The sequence below is a fragment of the Prionailurus viverrinus genome, chromosome F2 (genome assembly GCF_022837055.1).
Source record: "Prionailurus viverrinus isolate Anna chromosome F2, UM_Priviv_1.0, whole genome shotgun sequence".
Lineage (NCBI taxonomy): Eukaryota > Metazoa > Chordata > Mammalia > Carnivora > Felidae > Prionailurus > Prionailurus viverrinus.
Genome location: NC_062578.1, coordinates 45,888,062 through 45,915,120, shown reverse-complemented (window position 1 = coordinate 45,915,120; position 27,059 = coordinate 45,888,062). Strand labels below are relative to the sequence as shown.

At 34.5% G+C, this 27,059-nt stretch overlaps 1 protein-coding gene across 8 annotated transcripts in view; it reads right to left on the bottom strand.

Annotated features, from left to right (window-relative positions):
• Positions 1 to 27,059, bottom strand: part of VPS13B (vacuolar protein sorting 13 homolog B) — an 843,987-nt gene that overhangs the window by 292,557 nt on the left and 524,371 nt on the right. For 7 of the 8 annotated variants that reach the window (XR_007148665.1, XM_047842688.1, XM_047842692.1 and 4 more), the window contains one exon: positions 3,909 to 4,112. Coding sequence is in view for 7 of the 8 variants with exons in the window: in XM_047842688.1 (XP_047698644.1) it covers positions 3,909 to 4,112 (204 nt within the window). In the remaining variant the exon portion in view is untranslated. Of the gene's footprint in view, positions 1 to 3,908; positions 4,113 to 19,289; positions 19,353 to 27,059 lie in introns of those variants that run through there. The other variant, XM_047842693.1, reaches the window with a different exon arrangement.

The following is a 27,059-nucleotide window of genomic DNA, read 5'->3' as shown; positions in this document are numbered from 1 at the left end:
AGCAACCTAAATGTTTACTGATAGATGAATGGGTAAAGAAGATATACATATAAGTATACACATAATGGACTATTATGCAGCCATAAAAAGGATGAGATATTGCCATTTGTTTTTTTTAATATATGAAATTTATTGTCAAATTGGTTTCCATACAACACCCAGTGCTCATCCCAAAAGATGCCCTCTTCAATACCCATCACCTACCCTCCCCTCCCTCCCACGCCCCCATCAACCCTCAGTTTGTTCTCAGTGAGATATTGCCATTTGTAACAACATGGACAGACCTAGAGGGTATTATGCTAAGTGAAATAAGTCAGACTGAGAAAACAAGTATCATATGATTTCACTCACTTGTGGAACCTAAAAAAACAAAAAAAGAATAAACAAACAAATAAAAAGCGGAATCAGACCTATAAATACAGAGGACTGATGGCAGCCAGAGGAAAGGGGGTGAAGGGGATGGACAAAATGGGCGAAGGGAATGGGAGATACAGATACATTACATTCAGTTATAAGTCACCAGAATAAAAGGCCCAGCATAGGTAATATAGGCAATGATACTGGAATAGTGTTGTATGGTGACAGACGGTAGCTACACTTGTGGTGAGCACAGCATAACAGACAGAAAAGCTGAATTACTATGTTGTACATCTGCAACTAGTGTAACATTGTGTGTCAACTATAGACAGATTACAAAAATTTTTAAAGCATGGATATAAAATTTCATGACCTTGGATTTGGCAATGGACTCAGATTAATTATAAAAATTTGTGCAAAGATCATTATCAAGAAAATGAAAAAATAATTTATAAATTATGTATCAGATAGGGGTATAGCATCTAGAATAAAAAAAGAAATCCCATAAATTATCAACAAAAACCCAAACAACTCAATTTAAAAAAGGGCAAAAGGCTTGAATAAGCATTTTTTCCAAAGAAGACATAAAAATGGTCACAGAGCACATGAAGAACTGCTCAATATCACTGATCATTATGGAAACGCAAATCAAAACCACACCCAAAGGATGGTTATAGTTTAAAAAAAAAAAAAAGGAAAATAAGTGGTGGTGAGAATGTGGTGAAACTGGAACCTTGAACATTGCTGGTGAAAATGTGAAATGGTTCAGCTGCTGTGGAAAATAGTTTCGCAGGTCCTCAAGAAAGTTAAACATAGAATTACCATACAACCCTGAAATTCTATTCCTAGGTATATATCCCTAATATCTGAAAACAGGTACTTGTACACAAATGTCCACAGCAGTATTATCCATAATAGCTAAAAAGTGGAAACACGCCAAGTGCCCATCAACAGATGAATGGATAAACAAACTCTGGTATTTACATACAGTGGAATATTATCCAACAATAACTAAGAATGAAATACTGACACATGCTACAATGCAGAAAAACTTCCAAAATATTATGTTAAGTGAATGAACCAGACACAAAAGGTCACATATTGTATGATCCCATTTATATGAAATATCCAGAATACATAAAACCATGGAAACAGAAAGCAGATTGGTGTTTTTCAGGCGCCAGGGGGAGGGAGAGAGATGTAGAAGAAAATGCTTAATGGCTAAGGGGTTTTACTTTGGGATGAAGAAAATGTTTTAGAACAAGACAGAGGTAGTGATTATAGACAGTGGTAACGGTTACACAATATTGTGAATGTACAAAGTGCCAGTGAATTGTTCATTTTAAATAGTTCATCTTATTATGTGAATTTCAATTCTTTATTTTTTATATGTTCATTTACTTTGAGACAGTGACAGAGTACTAGCGGGGGAGAGGCAGAGCAAGCGAGGGAGACACAGAATCCGAAGCAGGATCCAGGCTCTGAGCTGTCAGCACAGAGCCCGACATGGGGCTCAAACTTGTGAGCCGCGAGATCACGATGTCAGCTGAAGTCGGATGCTTAACTGACTGAGCCACCCAGGCGCCTCAATTTCAGTCCTATTATTAAAACACACACAGGTACGCAAACTCTTTACTAAAATGAATTAAAGAATGAATAGGAGAGATACAGCTGAGTTAAGGAGAGACGGTCATAAAGTTTCCTAGGAAAATAACCCCACCTTCTTTGTTGATAGAATTTGCAGTTCTTCTTTAATTATTTTTTTTTAATGGTTATTTTTGAGAGAGAGACAGAGCATGAGCAGGGGAGAGGCAGAGACAGCGGGAGACACAGAATTCGAAGCAGGCTCCAGGCTTTGAGTTGTCAGCATAGAGCCTGACATGGGGCTCGAATGCGTGAACTGTGAGATCACGACCTGAGCCGAAGTCAGATGTCCAACTGAGTGAGCCACCCAAGCGCCCCTAGAATTTGCAGTTCTTAAGATGACCTATAAATTATGTAAGGTGGAATTTCCTGGATCTGAAAAATGAGTGAAGCGGAGGAAACATGGGGCCCGGGCTGATATGTGATGTTAACAGATCAGGACTGGTGCAGTGCATGTGAGGTGTGCACCAGATCCACCATGCAGGACCAACTGCTGGGAGTGTTGGCTGCATCCCTCTCCTGAAATGTACCTTGGTCGGCAGTGGGAGATTTTTCACCCAAATTTACACCCCAAATTTAGGGGGCATATGCTAAGTGATATGTTAAGAGCACACAGAAGGGGAACTTTCTGTGTTCTCATGGAAGCTCAGGGGGAGACTTCCTGGAAAATGTGATGTTTATACTCTGAGGCCTGATGAATGATGGGAGTGAGGCAAGCGAACAGGGTGGGTTAAGAGAGCTCCAGGCGGAGTTCACATACCAAGGTCTATTAGCAAGCGACAAACCTTACTTTCAGGAAGCTGAAAGAAGCTCATTATGAAAAGGGCCACAATGAAATTAGAAAAGAATGTGGGTGCCTGAAGAAGGAGCAGACTACCACCTGGTGTTTGGTTTTAGGCACATTATTTACCTTGGTAGGCCTCAGACTCCTCATGTAGAATTAGAGAAAACAATTCATACCTTATAGCATTACTGTTAAAATTAATTTAAATAAGTTAGGTAAGTGATAAGCATTTTATAAGCAATTAATAAAGTTGTTGCTACTATTAATGCCAAGACGTAGATAAATATAGTTTTGGTAGTATAAGGGCAGAACCCCAAAGCAATCAGCATTGCAAAAGGCATACAAGAAAGTTTACACACAGTGTTCTAAAGAAATTCAATCAACAAACCACCATGGTGTGTTACAAGCAACTAATGTTAGTGAATCTTATAAGCAAACACACACACACACACACACACAGACACACACACACACACCAAACAATATGAAAAGTGAAAAAAATAGTGAACGCTTTTTAAAATCATAAAGACTTTCAGGTTTACAATATAAAAAAAAATATTTTTAATGCCTAGTATCTTTGTTCTAGCAAACAATTCTACCTAACCTTCTGATGAGAAACCACGAGTACTCTTGGTGAGATGGCAACGGCTCTCTACAAATCTTGTAACTCACATTCAGGACTAATTCCTTTAAAAATGTTCTCTGTGAACATGGGTGCTTTTAGTTAAAGTGGACTAAAAAGATAAAGGCAATCCAGAGCTTTCGTTACTTTCCTCCTCTTATCATCATAAACAGAAAGGAGAGACTTAAATAATCTGACCTTGAATACAACGGATTTCAAGGAAAAATGTGAATGTATCCTTAGCCCTGAAGTACAGTCTTTCATCAATAGCAAGCTTTAAAAAAAACAAAATGCTGACACAGTCTTAAATTTGTAATAATTACAGTGTAACAGATTTCCAAGAAAAATCATTAGCTACAATTACAAAATATATTTTATGTTTGTCATGAAATGCAGAAGTAGTACCAAAGCACTTAGGTTGGGCATGCTAAAGATTTTATCACTAACTGTTCTGGTAATGAAATATTAGAAAGTGTAGAAAGTTGCTCAATAATTTCCTACCTGCTGGCCATATTCCACTCAAGGGCCGGATTTTGAGAATTTCTTTCACTCTCTGTTAGCACCCCTCGTGTGCCACTTTCCTTCTCCGGTTTTAGTTGATCCCACTGTGCAGTACCAATATTGATGGACTGCAGATCTATTTGGTATTGTCTATCTTCAATTTCTGATCCAGGATCTCGAAGAATTCCCAAGTTCAAAGCTCTCCTGAAAAGGCAATGAAAAAAATTGAATAGATAAAATATTCTGTTTATTTTGTTCACTAACATAGTAACATTATCATTTTTTTCTTTTGGATTACTGATGGATTCACTGGGTTATTCAAATCTCTGAGGCAGGTAAGCTGCCACATAGAAGGCCTTGAATGTATACCCCAAAGTTATCATGTCCAGTACTCTACCCTACAATGATTTTTTAATATTGTTCCCAGCACTGTGTTGTTTTCCTAAATACTTTCACATACATGATTTCAATCCTTGAGATGTTGTGGAGGCTCTATTATCTCCTTTTTTACTGAAGAGGAAACAATTGAGGTAGAAAGACTTAGCCAAAGGTACTGAGGTAGTATGTAGCAAAACCACAACTTAAAAATCCAGGTTTTCTGACTTAAACCCAGTCTTCTCTCCAATGCTAATAACCTCCCTTCCTCAGGCCTTTGATGTCTTGTTAGGAAAGGTGATAGAGCCTTGTTGATCTTTTGTACTCCCTTACCCTTTGCCCTTGTGTAGTAGATTAAACTGTTGAGACGACTATATTGTTTACTGACATAGAGGCACAGTGAGGATAACTGACCCATAAAGAGTTGAAACTTTGATCTTACTAGCCCCAATACTGTGCAAATGAATAAAATTATCAGTAACATAAAGCTAAATTAGAGGAAGTAAATTGTTAACTTTTTCATGAAGGTTTTAGAATGAAAATAACAAGACAATATGGTGGGCAGGAAAGAACTGGGTTCAGGTTCAGAGGTCAGGTAAACCTGTTTGTGTGAGCTTGGGAACTTTTTGGTTTTGTTTTGGTTCATAAATGCTTTAAATGGAGTTATCAAAAGGAAAATAATATATGGCCCTTATGAAAGTTTCAATCAGCACAAAAAGTGAAATAATATAGAAAATAAAAATATTTTTACTAGTACAAATATTGAAAAAATCTATAATCTCAGTTATTAGAAAAAATACAACTAAATTAATTACAGCAATTGAACATTAATGAAATTAATTGGCAGGGGGTGGTGAGAAGGGGAAGCATGGGTTGTGGTGTAAAAACTACAGAAAAAGGGTAAGAATCTGATTAAGACTAAAAGTAAGCAGTGTGGAGCAGACCATGCCCAGAGGCTGGTCAAATACAGATGGAAGGTAGAGGACTACTGAGACTCAAGATGGCAGGTGTGTGGGCCAGATGCAAGGGAATGGATATAGCATCGGATGCGCCAGGCAAGGTGAGGGCTGATACTAATGAATTCAAGTGAAGAGAGGAGCTGGGAGAGAACTGGAACTAAATGAGCAGGCAGTTCAGGTAAGGAGATGTCAGAGGGGGTTATAAGAGGGAGATATCAGAGGGGGTTATAAGAGGGAATAGGGAAACAAACAGGCATTGGTCAAGAAACCATAGCAGGAGCCAGAGAAAGAGACGGATGAATTCTCAGGATCCCTAAGGTAAGAGCTGAAGCTGTTTTTTTGTTTGTTTGTTTTTGTTTTTCCCTTTCTTCTCTTTTCTAACTTTGAACAATTGCAATCTAGGAGGACTGGGCATGCAAAGGAAAACAGCCTAAAATTTTACTTGAACCAAATAATTGCATTAGAAATAAAGCCCATAAAATGGACATGAACCTTTTCAATTTGCCCTAATGAAGGCAAAGAAAAAAAAAAGAACGAATGAGGGTGCGGGTGGGATGGAGTAACATTTAGAATATCACTGTTTTGACAGAATACTCTTCTTTCATTTTAATATTGGTATAATTCTGCTTAAAGGCCCATCTCAGACTTCACTTTCTATTAACACCTTCCTGACCAGCTTTTCTCCAAACTCCCTCTCTCCCTAACCTGTACTGTTGGGGTCTCTCTATAAGTACAGTAACATCACAATGACTTGTCAGTTTTTCCCAACATACCATAAATTTCTTGAAGTCAGGAACAACTCTCCTATCAAGCCATCAGTAAATGCTGTTTCAATTCACTGATTTGAACTGACACAAATCTTGATACATCTCAAATGGAGAACCTATCTGTCCACAGTAGTTAAGAACACAGTCTTTAAACAGTAAACTTCTGATTGGGATGCACATAAATTCAAACATACAGCAAATATCTTGGGCATGGTGGTCTAGCCTATTCCTTAGATTATTATTCCCCATAGAGGTTACATTTCCTTATTTTAAACTAGCCAATGCTTTCCACACTTTAAATAAATTACGTAAACATATTTTTAAGGTGACCTAAAATACTTGAAGAATCCCTAAAGAAAAAGTATGCTATGAAATATAATCAGCGCTCTATTAAAAGACAAAGTAACCCAGCCCAGCATTAACATCAATCTATTTCCCTTGGCACATGGACGCTATAATCATAAGATTACAACCACAAAACCCTGGATTCATCAGAGTTTTTCACGTAGGCTTGAAATTCCCCGCATTTTTTCTTGGTCTTAAATTGAGATATATTCCTCCTATCTATCTGTGGAAAATGTGACTTCCCACAGGTTCTTTTCCCTATGCAAATGGTCTGTATAATTAGCAACAGCCAGATACTTCTAAGCATGCTTATTTTAAAATTTCAAGCTTTCTAAGAATCAGGGTTGGAGATTTCATGTTTTCTCTTTTTCTTTGTTTTTGAAATAAGTATCTGTATTTTTAACGTGATTTGAAAGTTCACTTAACTTAAAAGCCAATGGTAAAACCATTTATATCCGAGTTGTAGAAAACTGGATAACTGAAAGATTCATATGAACTTTACTCTCAGATTTTCCAATGATCATGAGCTTGGAGAAAATATTTAACTTCTCTGTGCCTTAGTTATTTCAATATTAAAATTAATACAGAGAAATAAAATACATGACAAGAAATTAAACTACTCATAAAAAGGTCCATTATAAATTTTACACCCATTTCTGAATGGATTCTTAAATGGTTCTGAATGAATAACATATCAAATTACAACTAATGCATCACCACCAAGAATAAAACAAAGCCCATTTTCCTGATTATGTAAAACTATAATGAAAACTCTCAAGATAAATGTTCTTTAGTATTTCCAGGTTCACCTGTTTTCAAAATAAGGCACATCAGAAACCATGGACGAATCTTCAGACTGAAACAACCAGAATGTTTGAAAAAAAATTTTTTTAAACACCTCTCAGAGTTGACACAACGGAACAGAAACTTCAAACTTCCCCCACCCTAGATGCGCGCCCGAGCAAAACCAGGGACATTAATAAAGAAGCACCTGCCAAAGCCAGCTTTTGCTCTTAGGGTTTCTGCTGAATCCTGCACAGACACTGATGTTCTGCTCTGGTAACTACACAGGAGGAGATTTAAAACTCAAGGCCCACCCAAGGTGATGAATCAGCTTAAGTGGAGACCCTACATATAAAGCTGGGGTCACAAAGGGCTACATAAGCAGTGAAAGTGTGAATTAAAAATGGCCCTCCTAGGGAGCCTCTCGGTGTTAAGTTCTGTATCTTGACTGCAATGGCAGTTAAAATAATCTACATATGTGATAAAATTGCATAGAACTATATGCACATAATCACATAGGAGTACATCCAGAAACTGTTGAATCTGAATACAGCTGTGGATTGTACTGATGTCAATTTCCCGGTTTTGATATTGTGCTATAGTTATGCAGGAAGTTATGAAAGACTTGACATTACAAAACTCCCAGAAGAAAACATAGGGGGTAAGTTCCTTGGCAAAAGTCTTGGCAATGATTTCTTGGATTTAACTCTAAAAGCAAAGGCAACAAAAACAAAAATAAATAAGTGGGAGTCTATCAAACAAAAAGCTTATGCTCAGTAAAGTATCAACAAAATGAAAAGGCAACCTCTGAAATAGGAGAAAATTTTGGAAACCATGTATCTGGTAAGGAATTATATCCTAAATAGATAAGGAACTCCTACAACTAAGTAACAAAAAGCCACCAGTAACCAATTTAAAAATGGCAAAGGATCTGAAACATTCTTTCAAAGACATACAAGTGGCCAACAGGTAAATGAAAAGGTACTCAATTTAGAGCAGTGAAAGTACTGTGTATGATACTGTAATTATGGACACGTGACATACCATATTATACATCAGTCCAAATATATAGAACATATAACACGAGGAGTGAATCCTAATGTAAACTATGGATTTCCGGTGATGATGATATGTCAGTGTAGGTTCTTCAATTATAACTGTGTACTACTATGATGGGGGATGTTGGTAAAGTCCAAGATTAATAAGCTAAACATAACAAGGCAGAATAAACTAAAAAAACTAGAAGAAAATAAGAACAGAAATTAATGAAATAAAAAAGACACAGAAGGATCAACAAAGCCTAAAAGAGACAAACCTCTAGTATTCGAGACAAAAAAAAGATAAAGATAGAAAGCCTAATAAATTAATTTTGCAATTAAAAAAACACAACTATGATGCTGTAGAGATAAAACAGATAATAAGAGGATATTAGAAAGATTTATAGGAACAAAGATTTTACAATTTATTGTGGAAAAAAGTCTCTCCTCTAACTTATCACTGTCCCTAAAGAGATTTCTTATCCTTTTCACCGTACGATTTATATAAAGGTTGTCCTCTCATCTCTTCCACCAAATATAATGCTACTTCTCCTTTTATAGCTCTTTTTCTATGTGGAAATGACTACTTTAAAACTTTATCTTGACAGTTAAAACTGTTGATAATGTAGTAACTAGTGAAAAGCATTCAAGTTCTTCCCTATTTCTTGTCTTACTCAAGACTGTCAAAACTCTTCTCCTAACTAGCTCTCTGGCCAATGAGCAAACTTGCATTCATTCATTCATTCATTCATTCATTCATTCATTCATTCAAAGGATATTTAGTAGAGCACTGCATGCTAGGCCCAATGTCAGGCCCTAGGGATACTGGGTTCCTGTGTGGTTCCTGCCCTAATTCAGCTTATAGTCTAGTTGGGGATTTATAGGCAATAGCAAAACAGTTAATTCTATAAAAGGTTAGGTATAGAATGCAATTGGAAGCACGTAAGTGGGACACCTGACCCAGACCTAAGGGTCCAGAATTTAACGGAGTTCAAAAAAAAAAAAATCCCAATCTCATTTCATATAATGAAAAAAATTATTTCAGGCAAAGGAACAATAGGTTCAAAGGCCCAGATGTGTGAGAGGGTAACATATCCAGACACTTTGAAGATGCTCTGAATAGTTCGCATGGAGAAGGAAGGAAGTAAAGCCTCAGGCTAGTGAGGCTTCAAGCCAAAGACAGGTCCTTCCATCACAAAATGTCCGAGAATGCACTAGGCCCAGCTTTGGGGATGAAGATTTGCAGCCCACAGGTCAGGCTTATCTAGCAAATTGGCATTTTCTCCTCTGCCATAAAAGTTACAGAATTTATGTAATAGTACAGTAGTCAAGAGTAGAGAAAGAGCTTAGTTTCTGTTTTAATCGTAAGAATTAAGAGAAGGAGTCTAGCGTAGAACTTGCCACATCATAAAAACCTCAGTGTTAGAAAAAAAAATCATCCTACTTTGATGATCTCTTCAGTCTCTGCATAAAATGTTAAATGAAAGTGAAATGATTACTAAGTGAGAGGAAGAGAGGCTCACCCAGATAAAGCACACAAGAGGGTTCTGAAAAAGCAGAAGCCTGAGCAAACAGCACGAATGACCCTCAATTCAATTACTCAAACTGAGTGAATTCTACCCAAATTTTCTAATTTGATCTGTTTCATCAATCTAAAAACATTTTAATAGCATGCTGGTTAGTTTGTAATAACCGCCCCCTGCCCCCCACATTTTCTAAGATAACAAACAATTGGTAATGGAAAGTTTAGGCCAATTAAAAATACAGTTGCATCTTTAAAAAACGTATTTTCCTCAATAATTTTTTAGCCTCCTGAGATATCAAATCTAAAAAAACAATGTATTCTTGTGCATTTTCCCAATATAAAATTTAAATTACTATTACAAATAATACAGGTAGGCCATTTGGCTTATTAGTTTAGGTTAACATAAAAATCAAATATATTTAAAGAATTAGCTTTACAAGTTTGGTTTGATTTTTCTCTGTTAAAAATGAATACAGGGTATTTTTTTCTTCAGACTTAGGTAATAAAATCTAATTTTTCTTTCCAATTATGTGATCCTTATGACTTATTTTCAATTCAAGTCAGAAAACATACAATGGTGCATTGATTCACTTCATTTTTCACAAAGTACTTATTTTTTTCCTCAACTTGAAATACTCATCTTTATTTTTTAAAGTGTAAGGTGCCCATTTTGTTTAATGTACACTTAAACCCATTTCAGTCATTATAAAATATTCAGAGTATTTTTTCAATATTAAATATAAAAAACATTCAAAATGTGTTCAAATACCATATTAACTTTAAATAAGTAATAAGAGAACAAGATGTCTTGCAAAAGATGTATTTATATCGTTTCTTGAAGGTATAAATACAGACACAATTTGAAGATAATTTATTTTCATTTCTCCAAATGCTAGAAATCATTTTGCAATTTTTAAAATGCAATTTTCCCTAAGTATATGACTTTATAACTTAAAAACAGGTTGTTATCAGTAAAAAACAATTTAGGGGAAAAAAAAAGAAGTGAAAGACAATTTGACTGCAAAGCCAAAAATGAAAATACATTTTAATCAAGACAGCTTTGATTTAGTGCACTACATTTTCATAGCATAAGAAACAGCAAACTCATTAGAGCAAAGAATTCTAATAAAATGATACTTTACTAGGGAACTCACGATAGGAAAAGAGCTTTAAACTTTAGCAAGAACCAAAATGCCTAATATTAATGTCTACCTTACAAAATGCAGTGAACCTAAATGTTCATCAATGAATTAATGGATAAAGATGTAATATACACATACACACAAGGAATTATTCAGCCATTAAAAAAAACACACACACACAAAGAAATCATTTGTGGCAACAAGGATGGACCTTGGAGGCACTATACTAAGTGGAATAAGTCAGAGAAAAACAAATACTTTGTGATCTCATTGATATGTGCAATCAAAAAAAAAAGGGAGAGATCAGAAAAAGAGATCAGACTTATGGTTATCAGAGGTAGGGGAAGAATTAAAGAACGTGGTCAAAAAGCACAAACTTCCAGTTATAAGATTTATCAGTGCTAAGGCTGTAACGTACAACATCATGACTATAGCTAACACTGCTTGCTACATGATCTACAGGAAAGTTTTAAGGATAAATCCTAAGAGTTCTCATCACAAGGAAAAAATTTTTTCCTTCTGTTTCTTCTTTCTTTTCTTTTTATTGCATGTATATGAACAGATGGATAATAGCTGAATCTACTGTGATAATCATTTCAACAATATATGTAAATCAAACCATCATGCTGTACATCTTTTTTTATAATGATTTTTTAAATGTTTATTTATTTTTGAGAGAGAGCGAGCATGAGCAGGGGAGGGGCAGAGAAAGAATCCCAAGTGGGCTCCATGCTGTTGGCACAGAGCCCGACACAGGTTTCGAACTCATAAACCATGAGATAACGACCTGAGCCAAAATCAAGAGTTAGACACTTAGCTGACTGAGCCACTTATGTGCCCCATTGTGCTGTAATCTTAAACTACAGTGATATATGTCAATTATTTCTCAATAAACCTGGGAAAAAACAATACACATACAAACTTACAGTTATAAGATGAATAGTGGTTCTGGGGATCTAATGTACAAAATAGCGATGATAATTAATGGTATATACTAAGAGAGCAGATCTTAAGAATTTTCATTAAAAAAAGGTAACTGTAACATGATGGATGTGTTAATTAGCTTGGTGGTGGTAATAATTTCAAATTATATACATATATCAAACAATCACTTTGTATACTTTAGACATATACAATTTTTATTTCTCAATTTACCTCAATAAAGCTTGTAGAGAATACAATGAAAATACCTTAATAAGAAAAGCTTATATTGACTCACTTCCTAATTAAATTTTTCCTGGAAATGTTTGATATCATAAATAGAATCAATTTTTTTTTGTCTCAAATTCACATACCTCTAGCTCTACCAACTTTGCTCTCTCTCCTTATTACAGTATTTAAGACCACTTAGCAATTCAAATCAGGAAAGGGGGTGAGTCAAGATACCCATAACTTCCTTGCCCTTAACACAAAAAGCTGCTTTATTGGCTAAAATGTAGGAGTTATAATTGTAATTGCTTTGCCCTTCCGAAACTCATCTTCCATACCATTTGAACCGTTCAGCAGGTGGTGTAGGAGGATAAACTAAAGTCTGCAATAGTTGGGTCAATAATATAATCATAAGGAACCAAAGAAGACCTTAAGTATATAACAGGAAACATAGCTTTAATGTTTTCCTTTTTAAATTGATTTAGTCTGGGTCAGGCCTTTTGTATGTTTACATAAGGAACAGCTCATGTTGAACCATTTATACTTCTCACTGCTGAATAGGCATATCTTGGGAGCTCACTGTAAAGAAATAAAATTCATTACTTACAGCTCAGTTGAGAGCAGTAAGTTTACAAAATGTTAAGCCAGAAAATAGGAATGTAAGAAGTAAAATTTATACGTCTTGATTAAATTAAACGTCTCCATTTTTATCAGCAAGTGTCTACAATAATAGTAATTTTGAGAGTATACAGGGCAGGGGATATAAATAGTTGACCATCAGGCTGAGACCTACTGCAGATTTCCATGACCAAAGACTTAGCGCAGGAGTTCTCATCCTCAGAGTGCAGAAGAATCACCTGGGAGCTTGTTAAAAATGTTAAGTTCCCACCTGCAGAAACTGTGATTCAGCAGGTCTGGACTGGGACTGAAAAATATGCTTCCTCCCTTGTTTGTTTTAATCAAAACTAGCACCCTTATTGATTTTAAAACCAAATTCTAATACGGAGAGTATCACATCTCTTTGACTTGGAACATCTTATCTCTGGTACCTGAAGTGAAAGGAGCAAGGACAAGAACCAGTAAATCCAAGGCTATTCCATTTATAAAACAGAGACATTAATACTTGTCCTGCTTCCTTCACAGAGACCTTTAGAGGAAGCATCTCTTCTCTTCGAAAGGTCAAGACACTGTTAATTCACTTCACCCTGGAAAGTTGGGTCAGTGTCTATTTACTCATCTCCATGAACTTAGCCACAGGCCTTGACACCTGGTAGGCTTTTAACATACGAAGTTGAATAAATAACAAATATTCTTGTCTCTGTCCTTCTCTTCCCTTGGGGCTTTTAGAGCAATCATTTTTTTCTTTTTCTCTCTTGTATCTTTATCCTTCAGGCAAAACTATGTTGAAGAGAGAGAGGTTCTCCCTAAGACCCTGCATCCTCTCTAGCTACCACCCTTTCTTTCACATTCCCTTTTAACCAGAAATTTATTTTTCTCTCAGTATTTCTATTTTTTCACAATTTATTTTCTCTAACCAAGAACAATCAGGTTGGTCACCCCTACCTGTCCTCTGAAATTTTCCTGGAAAAGATCCCCAACTGATTTTCTAATTATCAGATCTAAAGGGTGACATTTATCCTACACAATGGACTACTACTTGGCAATGAGAAAGAATGAAATATGGCCTTTTGTAGCAATGTGGATGGAACTGAAGAGTGTTATGCTAAGTGAAGTAAGTCATACAGAAAAAGACAGATACCATATGTTTTCACTCTTATGTGGATTCTGAAGAAATTTAATAGAAGACCATGGGGGAGGGTAAGGAAAAATAAAAGAGAGGGAGGGAGGCAAACCATAAGAGACTCTTAAAAACAGAATAAACTGAGGGTTGATGGGGGGGTGGGAGTGAGGGGAAAGGGGGTGATGGGCATTGAGGAGGGCACCTGTTGGGATGAGCACTGGGTGTTGTATGGAAACCAACTTGACAATAAATTTCATATTAAAAAAATAATAAAGGGTGACATTTAGTCATTAACTCACCTAACCTTTTTGGATATTTGACAATTTAAAATGGCAGTGTAGCATGTGGTGAAGAGCACAGACTGCACACTTAGCCTGCCTTGATGGATGATTCTAGCTCTGTCACAAACCATTGGGTGTCTTTGAGCAAATTAAAGTTTCAGTGCTTCATTTTATTCATTTGAAAAGTGAAGTCACTGAAGAGAGTCAAATAAGTTACTTCATGCAAAGTAGTATCTGACACCAAGTAAATGAGTTATATATATTGGAAGATATTATAGAAATGTTTTTCATTATTAAAAATTTCTTCCGTGAGCTTGTGTGCTTCCACACTCCCTCAACTGTCCTTCTTTAATCTCCTTTACTAGATTCTTTTCTGTTTGTCCCTTCAATATTAGTGATTTCTAGAGCTCCATCTTCATCTTAGGTTTTGTATACATTCATCAGCACAACTGATTCACAAATGCCAGGATATGTACTTCTTAATTATACCTCCAATAAAGGAGATAGGTTTCCTAGGACCCCCTTACATTTTCTGACCCAGCTCATGCTATGATGAATGACATACATTTGCAAGACAGTTGGCTACCATTAGAGTTCCATGGTCAAAGAAAGTGCAGTATGATTAAACTGTACTAGGAACATGAATTTTATTTTTTCAGATTCCATTTTTAAGTAATCTCTACACCGAACATGGCACTTGAACTTACAACCCCAAGATCAGGAGTCACATGTTCTACCTGACCGAATCAGCCAGGTACCGCCCTAAGAACATGAATTTTCATGTCACAATTACATTCAAATTCTGGTTCTACCACTTTCAAGATATATATCCTTGGAGAAGTCAGCTAACTCAGTGAATATCAGTTTCTTCTGTAAGGGGATACTGGTACCTACATAGGTTTTCATAGGGATTAAGTGATAATTTCAATTAACATGTTTAATAAACTATACATGACACCTGGTTATCGTTATTGCAACAATGGATAAGAAAGCAGCTTTGGTCTGCTTTCAGACTGAATCCACTAGTCTCACTCCGTATTATAAAATCCAAAAGTACACTGAGGATACAGAGACTTCTGTTTAAACAAATAGGCTCTATAATAATTCCTTGAGTATAAACAGAACATTATGTAAGAAATGATTTCTCTATAATTCTAGTCCAAGTGATAAAATGAATACTAAAACATTCATCATGTATTTCACATTCTCAAAAGAAAGAAAGGCTTTATAATAATAGAGGAACAAAAATAGAGTCATCTAATTATTAAATTATTTTCTAAGAATTTCATACATTTCACATTAAAATTACTTTTTTTATTCAATACAAACTTTTTAATAAATAAGAAATTTTACATCAACAAATGGCTTTATGATGGGGCAATAATAAAACTCACCTTTTTTCCAGTTATACAAATATTAAATGGTCATGTGCACAAATCCACAAAACATGACAAAGTAATAATGACAATATTTATCATTTTTTTCCTCTGATGGCTAAATTATAGGCAATTTCATTAGTATATATACTAATGAACATACCTCTGAAGTTTCTCAAAATATTCTCATTGGTTACAAAAGTAAGAAGCTAGATTTTCACATTCTATCTTAAGGAAAATATAAGCTTTGACTTTTTTTTTTCTTTTTTTTCTCCAGCAAACAGTTGGAGTTGAGCTGGTAAGTCCTCATCTGCTCACGAAAGTTATAAATGGGGTACAGACTTGCAAGATGATTTAAGAAGATATAGAGTATACAATGTATGCTCAATGTGAAAAGTATATCACACTATACAAAACTCTGATCACATAAGAAATATATTCTAAAGAAATGAATTAAATGAACATGCACTGCATTGAAGAATTGTTGATGTCATCAAAGAACCCATGTGTAATCTCAGAGAAATTACTGAAAGATACACTAGAATATAGACAAATGGAAGTGCTACCTCAATTTTGTAAGAAAACTGTTTTTGATCTTTAACGACATTGATTTATTCATTCATTCTTCAGAACACTTCTGAGCACTTAGAATAGAAAGTGATATAAAGAGTTACATGAATTAACTAAGAATAAATCAAGACAAGCCTATTCCCTTTTTTGGTTATATTACCATGACAGCATTGAGAAAACAACATCACGATTATAAAACGTGATGTTATAAAGATGTGCAAATGACTAAGTTTAGATACTTTTTAGAATATACTGGAGGGGCACCTGGGTGGCTCAGTCAGTTAAAGCATCTATCTGACTTGGGCTCAGGTCATGATCTTGCAGTTTGGGCCCCACATCGGGCTCTCTGCAGTCAGTGCTGAGCTTGCTTTGGATCCTCTTTCCCCATCTCTCTCTGCTCCTCTCCTGCTCGCACACTCTCAAAAATAAAGTAAACATAAAAAAATATATTTGAGAAATACAGACTTGACAAAAAAATAGTAAAATGGATTTAGAGCTGCCTTAATACCAGACCCAAATAATAACTATTTAGAGTTTCTAATAACATGACAGAGGATTTGGCTCAATTCAATAGTTTTTATCATTAATTTTAATGAATTCATATAAATCACTCTTATCGAATTTTCAAAAGACCAAGTTGGGAAGTACAGCTAATTATAATGAATGAGAGTATTTAGGATTCTATAGTATCTCAAAATACTGGAAGAGAGTCAAAACTAATAAGATGAAATTTAAGAGGAACAAATACAAAATTCCCATACATAGGATCAAATAGCCAACTCTGTAAGTCCAGGATGTGAAAGAGATTGCTTGACAACACTTCACTCACTCACACACACACACACACACACACACACACACACACACACACACACGAACAAAAGAAAGCCTAGAAAAGTTAGGCTGGCTTATGAGAGAAAAAAGAAATAACAAAACCATTGTAGCCTTTTAACTTTTAAATACATTACATACACTGCACACTATGAAGTTTCACAGGATTAGGCAGTCTCTTCCTTATTACACTAATAAAGTTGTACAACTTTTAAATACTATTCTTTCATTAATTTTCAAACATTAAGTTTTAGAATGAATTGATTTTATTTGCATAGCTTCGATTAAAATAATATATAATTCCTTGACAACATGAGATCCAAGAGATTTTTTTTAGAATGTTACAATATGATATTACAGGTGCATTCAGATAAAATCCAGATTTCTAAAAAATGCAGGTACCTGGCATAAAAGTAAGCTTCGTTTATTTATTAGAGTCCAGAGTGGTCTGATTTAACAGTGTATTTTACTACAATTCCCACATAGGTGACTTTGAAAAACTAATTGTCAATTTAGCAAAATCCTGCATTCTTTAGGTTTCTTTAAATTTCCTTTCTTTAGACTTCTAAAGATAGTAATATAATAAACAGATGAAATTTATAATGTTTCCTTATTATAGAGACAGACCTCCTACTTGCTTCTAATGTTTCTACAACATATCTCTGGCAACATTCCTGATTTATGATTCTTCTATAAAATCTACCATTGGCTGCAAATCAACTCCTATCACATAAATTATGGACCATCCAGACTTTATTCCGACTATGCTAATATCCTTTTTCATTCTGAGATTTTTCAAATCTTTATGCAATTTTTTTCATTTTGTTTACTCAAAATAATTGCTTTTGGTAGTTAATGGGCTCCCTATTTATTTTCAAATCCAATTTGAGTATCCTAGTTGAAACTTTCTACAAAATTCTCCATTCTACTACCATTTGTAACATTCCCTCTATCTTTACTAATCAATTGTTATCTATTATCTCCTACTCCTAAAATATGTTTAACAAAAAAAAGACTTCCTTTCAAAAATCATTTAAATCGGGATTCAAAATTGTTCAAAATCTCTGCTAAAGGTTTTCAGTGATAACAGTAGTATTTAAACACACTGGTCAATAATTAAAAATGAAGTTTTAAGAGACTATTTAATGACCCAGAGAAATGTTCATAGAACATTACTAAACAGGAAAGGCAAGTTCTTACTACCTTTATGATTATCTTCTAAAATAAGAAAAAACCCTTTAACCTTACAAGAGTATTTATAAAAAGAGTGAATTGCAGGGGAATTAGCTGGACTTCATGTAAAATAGTCCTCATTTTAATTTACTTAAGAAATCATTAATATAATTTTTAATAAAACCATCTCCATTTATCTCTTATGAAATTTATTTTTATTAGTATGCCTATCACTTGAACCTTCTTCTCTTTAATTACATTATTTTATTCCACAATATTCTGATTCTCTTATCAAACTATTAAGTATTTTTGTACTGCAAAATATATAAATATACACAGTAATAATATTAATACCACTTTAATTTGCATACAGTGTAATGGTTTGCAAAGGGCTTTTCAATATTATCTCTCGTAAATCACCACCCACAGGATGTGATACGTAGAATTTATTTTGCAGATGCTGATGATTCAGGTAAGGAGGCTGGGTAAAGGCAGAGTCCAAATTGGAAGCCACACCTTCCAACTACAGATTCAGTCTTTTCTATACCTAACAATACGAGAAGTGGTTTTTGTAATAAAATGTAAGATTGTATTTTATTGTAAATGTATACAGATGGGTGAAAAACCGAGAGATTTCAGATTAAATTAAATGAAGACAATATTTCCAAGATTATAAATTTACAATAAGACATCTGATGGGGAGGGAGCCTTTAGACTTGGTATATAACAAACCAACACCTTTTAAAAAAATGTTGCGATGTTATTTTATATAGTTTATAAAATATAGAATTGCTTCAGGGGAACCTGGGTGGCTCAGTCAGTTGAGTATCCAACTTTGGCTCAGGTCATAATCTCAAGGTTGGTGAGTTGGAGTCCCACGTCAGCCTCTGTGCTGACAGATTGGAGGCTGGAGCCTGCTTTAGAGTCGGTGTCTCCCTCTCTCTGCCCCTCCCCCACTCACACTCCCTCTCTTTCTCTTTCTCTCTCAAAATAATAAATAAGCATTAAAAGAAAAGATAATTGCTTCAGACCAAAAAAAAAATATCACAAAACTGGGGATCAGAAGTCAAGATTCTCAGATTTCCGTAAAATAACCATTAAGCAACTCTCCACTTGTAAAGGAAAACAGTACTTTTAAAAAATGCTATCAATGGTTTGGGAAATCTCTTAACATATGATCTTAAAAATATAAATATCTCAGGGGCACCTGGGTGGCTCAGTCGGTTCAGTGTGTGACTTCTGCTCAGGTCATGACCTCACAGTTTCTGAGTTCCAGCTCCGCATCAGGCTCTGTGCTGAGCGTGGAGCCTGCTTGGGATTCTCTGTCTGCTTCTCCTCTCTTGCACGTGCTCTCTCTCAAAATAAATAAACTTAAAAAAAATAAATACCTCTACATGCAAAATAATCAGAATAAAGACAGTTTAAGAAAAGGTACCAAGCAATAATCTTCTAGTCAATAATCAATACACAGACTCACATTTGACTTAAAAATTTGGTATATTTTCCCTATTGTATGGTAGGGTACCACCCTTCTATCGCCATACATTAGAGGGCACGTATCTATAAACCTAATCACACGAGGGCATCACAGCACTGAAGTATTGCCTCTAGTTGTACAAATATTTTTACCTAAGGATCTTCCAGGCACTCCCAGTCCTATGCCAATCTAGTTTCTAGTGCCTATTATCACAGTATTAATACTAAGTGTTTGTCACAATGTAGAGCAATGGCAACTCTCACACTGAGCTACCGGAAAGGTAAACCTGATACAATCACTTTGGAGAACCCTTTGGTGATACCTAGCAGCACCGAAGCTGTGCCTAACCTATGACTTAGGAATTCCACTCCTAGATATATATACCTTAGAGCCCATTCTGTCCAATACAATAGCCACTAGCTGTATGTGTCTACTGAAAATTATGTCAGTTAAAATTCAACACAATTTAAAAAATATAGTTCCTTAATTCACAGTGTAAGTGCTCAACAGACATATGTAGTTAGTGGCTACTGTATTAGAGCAGATACAGAATATATCCATCACTGCAGGAAGTTCTTTTGTTAAGCACTACCCTAGAGAAACTATTATATATGTATACAAGGAGAATACTGAAGAATATTCATCACTACATGTGATAGAGAAAAATTCAAAACTTAAATGTCCATTATTGGGGGGAAAGATTAAACACGTGGCATGGTGACACAATGGACTATTAACCAGAAGTAAAAATCTATGAATGAGATTAGGAATATCTGAGTGGTTCTTACATGCATAAAGGCAGAATTAAAACAAAAAGCAAGTTGCAGAACAGAGGTATGTAGTGGGTATACAATGCAATTTTTAAATTATCTATATTATTCTGATATAGTTCTTCAATACAAAGGCTTTTAAAGCGTACTGTTTTGCTTACTACAGCTCTGTAGAATGTCTTGAAATCTAGGATTATGATACTTCCAGCTCTGTTCTTCGTAAGATTGCTTTGGCTACTCGGGTCTTTTGTGTTCCATACAGATTTTAGGATTGTTTGTTCTAGTTCTATGAAAAATGCTTTGGTATTTTGATAGGGATTGCATTAAATCTGTAGATTGCTTTGGGCAGTGTGGACAAATATTGGTTCACCTTATCCATGAGCACGGAATGAGTATCTTTCCATTTGTGTCATCTTTAATTTCTTTCTACGGTGTTCTATAATTTTTGGAGTACAGGTCTTTCACCTCTTGGTTATATTTATTTCTAGGTACTGTATTCTGGTACAATTATAAATGGGATTGTTTTCTTAATTTCTCTTTCTGCCACTTTATTTCTGTATACACAAATGCAGGAAATTTGTGTGATAATTTTATAACCTGCAATTTCACTGAATTCATTTATTAGTTCTAGTAGTTTGCCTTCCTGGTCTGATTGCTGTGGCTAGGACTTCCAGTACTTTGTTGGATACAGTGGTGAGAGTGGGCATCTTTGTCTTGTTGACCTTAGAGGAAAAAGCCTCAGTTTTTCACCATTGAGTATGATGTTGGCTGTGCGTTTTTAATACATGGCCTTAATTACATTGAAGTATACTCCCTTTAAAGCTACATTGTTTATAGGGTTTTTATCATGAATGGATATTGTACTTTGTCAAATGTTTTTTGTGCATATATTGAGATGATATTTTTTTTAATTAAAAATTTTTTTAATGTTTATTTTTGAGAGAGAGAAAGAGATAGAGCACAAGTGGAGAGGAGCAGAGAGAGAGGGAGACATAGAATCCAAAGCAGGCTCCAGGCTCCAAGCTATCAGCACAGGCCCCAATGCAGGACTTGAACTCAAGAGCCATGAGATCATGACCTGAGCTGAAATCGGAAGCTGAACCTGAGCCACCCAGGAGCCAGAGATGATATGTTTTTTATCCTTTCTTTTGTTAATGTGATGTATCATGTTTGATTTGTAAACACTGAACCACTCTTGCATCTCTAAGATAAATCTCACCTGACTGTCCTTAATGATTTTTTTTTTTTAAGTGCGGTATTGGATTAGGTTTACTAATACTTTGTTGAGGATTTTTGCATCTATGTTCATCAGAGATACTGGCCTGCAGTTTTCTTTTTTTTAGTGTCTTTAGCTGATTTTGGTGTCAGGGTAATGCTAGTCTTACAGAATGAATTTGGAAGCTCTTCTTGGTCTCTTAGTTTTTGGAATAGTTTGAAAACAATCAGTATTAATTCTTCTTTAAATGTTTAAATGTTAAAAGCAAAATTGAACTACTGGGACAGCAAAATAAACAGCTTTTACACAGCAAAAGGCAAAACAAAAAGGCAATCTGAATGGAAGAAGGTATTTACAAATGACATATCTGATAGAGGATTAATAGTAAAAATATATAAAGAACTTATACAACTCAACACCAAAAAATCCCCCAAATAACCCAATTAGAAAATGGGCAGAGGGCCTGCAAAAAACACACGGAAATGGCCAACAGACACACGAAAAGATGCTCAACATCACCAGCAGGAAAATGCAAATCGAAACAACAATGAGGTATTACCTCATACCTGTCAGAATGGCTAAAATAAAAAACACAAGAAATATGAGTGTTGGTGAGAATTGGAGGAAAAGGAACCCTCGGGGCACTACTGGTGGGAATGCAAACTGGTGCAGCCACTATGGAAGACAGTATGGAGGTTCCTCAAGATATTAATTACACAATTACCATATGATCCAGTAATTCCACTTGTGTATTTACCCAAAGAATACAAATACTAATCTGAAAAGATATATGCACTCCTTTGCAGCATTATTTACAATAACCAAGATATCAAAGCAACCAAAGTGTCCACTGATAGATGAATGGATAAAGATGTGGTGTACATATAAAATGGAATATTACTCAGCTATAAAAAAGAACGAAAACTTGCCATTTGCAGCCACATGATGGACCCAGAGGGTATACTGCTAAGTTAAGTAAATCAGTCTGAGAAAGACAAATACCGTATGATTTCACTCATCTGTGGAATTTAAGAAATAAAATGAAGAAAAAAAGAGACAAAAAACAGCTACTTAAATATAGGGAACAAACTGATAGCTGACAGAGAGGAGGTGGGTGGGTGGTGGGAATGGGTAAAATAGGTGAAGACAATTCTCATATTGGACCATATTGGATGCTTATCATGATAAGCACTGAGTAACATATAGAATTGCTGAATCATTATATTGTACACCTGAAACTAACATAATACTGTGTGTTAATTATACTTGAATAATAAAAAAGGGCGAGGCAGAATTACAGTGTGGTAATTAAGAGCTCCATCTTGCTGTATGATCTTGGACAACCATGAGTTTCGTTTTCTCTACTATAAAATGTGAGTAATAGTACCAAGGAGTGTCAAGGGATGAGGTGAAAATCCAAGGAGGTAAAACGTGTGAAGGTATGCTGTAAAAAGGAGGTAAAATGTGTAAAGGTATGCTGTAAATTATAAAATGCTATGAAATGTTAGTATTAAATAGGGCTTAAACAACAAACTGGAAATTATCTGAGAATTTTAAAAGTGACATAAACCATCTGAGTAGGTTGGATAAAGGCAGGATATGGTTTTTGTGGCATGTAAAAAAATTACACTGTCTCAGTTTGTCAGTGATATTTTACTTAACTCTGCATAAGGACTAAAGGTGTAATCCTTTCTCCAATTTAACCAATACAACACAACCAGATTAAGTAATTATTTAAATTTTTTAAATGTTTATTTATCTTTGAAAGAGAGGGAGAGACAGAGTGTGAACAGGGGAGGGGCAGAGGGACACAGAGAATCCGAAGCAGCCTCCAGTCTCTGAGCTATCCACACAAAGCCCGATGTGGGGCTCTAACTCACCAACCATGAGATCATGACCTGAGCCGAAGTCGGATGCTTAACCGACTGACTGAGCCCCAAGTGATTATTTTAAAAATGTTCACTGTAGTAACTATAACAGCTAATAGAAATAAGTATTCAGTAAATATTTCTGAAAGCTTACTATGTGCCCATCAAATTCAGATGCTTTGCATGCATTAATTTATGTAATCCTCGTTACAACCCTATTAGGTAGGTGTAATTATTATTCCCATACTGCAGATTAGGAAACTTAGACAGTTAAGTACCTTCTGTTGACCAAAGACATTCTGCTAGTAAGTGGAAAAGCTGAAATTTAAATCCGGGCAGCCTAGTACCACAATCTGTGCTCTTCAACCACCTATTATATGCTTGGCACGGTGTTTAATTCTCCAAAAATAGTGCAAACCTGATCAGAAATGCTCAGAACCACCCCATTCACCCAGGCAATGAAGCACAAACTCCTTAACCAGGAATTCAACACTTCTACAAGGTCATCTCTATCACTTTTCCTTACCTCTCTCTCATTATGCCCTTGTAATCAATCCTCTGATACAACAAGAAGAATGCTTAGGTCTTTAAATGTACTTGCCTTCCTTCTTTGACTCCTTCTTTCCCTCTACCTGGCATATTTGATAAAATTCATTGTATCCTTCAAGGGTTTCAACTAGTTGTAACTCTTCCATGGAGATGCCCTCTGGGTACTATAGCCCCAGAAGACTTCTCTATGAGAAAATCTCCCTTATCTAACATCTATAATCAAGATGTGATTAATTACATGGATATGAATTAGTACACTCTGTGATTCTAAACAGCAATACTGTATCAAGGACATTCTGAGGCTATTCCTATCAATAATAAGTGTACATACTGTCAAGACTTGTTTTCCAAGGCTTGGCATTAGAATCTTCTTCTTTTGGAAACTTTTCCCTACAGAAATTTAATCTCATGAGATGAGGTTCTAGAAAGATCTCAATTAAATCTTGGACTGAACAGTATTCAGATTTCCATAAATAATGAAGTTTAAATTATATTACTATAGATAGGAATTTAAAATACAGTATTTTATCCATGTATCCACAAATTAATGAAGCTGAAAATAAATCTATCCATTTTACTCAGGAAGTCTGACAATGTCATGTCATTCCTAATGTGAAGATAATTTTTTCTTCTTCAGGAAAATAAAAACATAAAATTATTTTACCCTCTATAAAGATATTTTTATTTACTTTGGTCATCAACACCCTAACATGGCAAGAAATATAAAATATAGAGATAATAAATGGGATAGACTTATTCTAAATAGTACATCAAGAGTTAAGTATGCCATAATAAGACATTGTTGATGTTAGTCAGCAAAATATGAACTATTTAACCAAAATATCTAAGTTATATTATTTATTCTAATAAATTTTATATAAGCTTTAAATGATACCAGGGAACAATACTCTTTTATAATCTTAAAATCAGATAAGTAATATTAATCTACAGTACAGTTTCTAAGTACATTATCCCCAACGTTTTCTAAAGTATAATTAAAAAGGAAAAAGGAAGAATTAAAGCAACATATAAACAATCTAACAATGTAAAGTTAGCAGTTTTTATAAACAGAACAATGACTACAAAAATATTTAACCTTTAGTATTTGTGCTCTATACTGTGACAATTTAAGAAAATAACCCTGAAACAACAACGTTCAGCAATAGCAAAGACAAACATACAAACGATGAAGGTGCAGTTGCTCAAAATAGGGACTCAAGACTACAGTGAAACTAGAGAACAGTTAGGTAGTTTTTAGAATTTTGGTTACAAAATAAATACCAAAACACAAATGTGTTTCTCTCTCAAAGGGAAGGGAAAAGAAACTGATTTAGAGGAGCTGAAATTTTGTTTTACCAAAGAATTCTTCAAATTTAAAAACTTATTTCTGAGAAAGACATGGTCCAAAGTGATGGAAGAGCTAGAAAATATTTTACCAATAAACTTGAGACATGAAAGTGGTGGAAAAAAGAATTTTTCTCACACCTTAGCATGTGTGCTGGGACAAAAGTGTTCAAAATAAAATTTATGAACTGAGAATCAATGAGGTCAAACAGCTGTTAAAAAGATGCTACAAAATGACTCCCAATTTAACTGGTGATGATTTTCAAATCTCTTCTTTCTGCAAACACCATAAAGTACTCCTTAAAAATATAACTGTTTATAGAAATGAAGATGTGTTTTGTGCTTTAGGGTACCAAAAAGAAGAAAAAGAATATTCCTTCACTAAGAATGGCTGCTACCAGTAAGAGAAGACAGTTTTAAAGTAGCTTATAAGCATCTTTCCTATCACCAATTTATCTAACAATTATGTACATTTATTTACTAATTTATTCATTATATCATTTTATTATATTAAAATCCAGAATTCTCATTCAACATCAATATGTTTTTAAATTATACATGTTGTCTATCTATATCTTAACATGTTGGGAAAAATGAAAAAGTGTACAGAAAATAATTGTACCTTTTTTATAAAGCCAATTGAATACTGTCCACAAATTACTGATAAAAGGTCTTAGTTATTAAAATATTTTTAATAAAAATTTTCAAAATATTTTTTACTTTGTACACTGTTATGCTTACAACATAATCATGATTATTTTGATCCTAAATATTAACACCATAAGCCATGATCTGAAACTGATTTAAACTATGGTGAAAATAACTTTAATTTACAATATTAGTGAAATCTTTTCTTACAAGATGAAATAAATGCAAATGCTACATTAATATACTAAGTATGTAAAATATTCAGTGTTTTATATTTTAAATGTACCATATATTTCTTTACCTAGAGAAAATGATGTTTAAAAAATCAATTAATATATTTTAAGCCCAATTATAAAGATGACTAAACTATGTTCCATGAAGGTAAAGATTGTGAAAATTTTTATTACACTTTTTAGATGCTATGTATGTATCCTTACATCCACCTAACAGCTGGTAAATAGTAAGTACTCACAAATATTTTTAAAGAAATTAATAAATGGCATAATAAAACTGATAATTTAAGGAAAAAGGACAACTTATTATTTCAATATTTTAGAAAGAGCTTGTTTGGAAGCTAGTACATGCCTGTAGTCTCAAATTAAATGTATTAAAGATATATCCAGCACCAGCACTGAAAGAGAGACAAAAGACAAAAACTAAAAATACCCAGGTACTTGCACAAGGGGAAAAGATCAAACTGGTTCCTTAAACAAATAAACAAAGCAATCTTACACACACACACACACACACACACACACACACACACACACACCAGAATAAAGCATATATTTCCTGAGCACCACCACTGTTGAGTGCTGAATAACTAATGGGCGACCTAACGATTTCATACTAAAAGTATAAAAAAGAGCCCAAAAGCAAATATAAATGTCATAGAAAAGATAAATATGAAAGAATAAAGAACATATTTTCATATATTTTACATTTAGGAGACAGAAAAAAAAACCCTAAAAATTTAAAACATCTGAAGACTTAAAGAATGGATATAAAGCTACCATTTTTTCCTACTTTTTAAAACTGCAGTTAGAGAATTCAAATTAGTCTAAAAAGTCTAGAAAATATCCACCAGTAAAAACAAGGAAAATAACTTCCCATAGACCAATGATCACAGGTAACTACCTTTGACAATCTGGTGTATAACAATCCAGGGTATTTTCTTCTTCTTTTTTTAAATTTTTATTTATTTTTGAGAGACACACACACACAC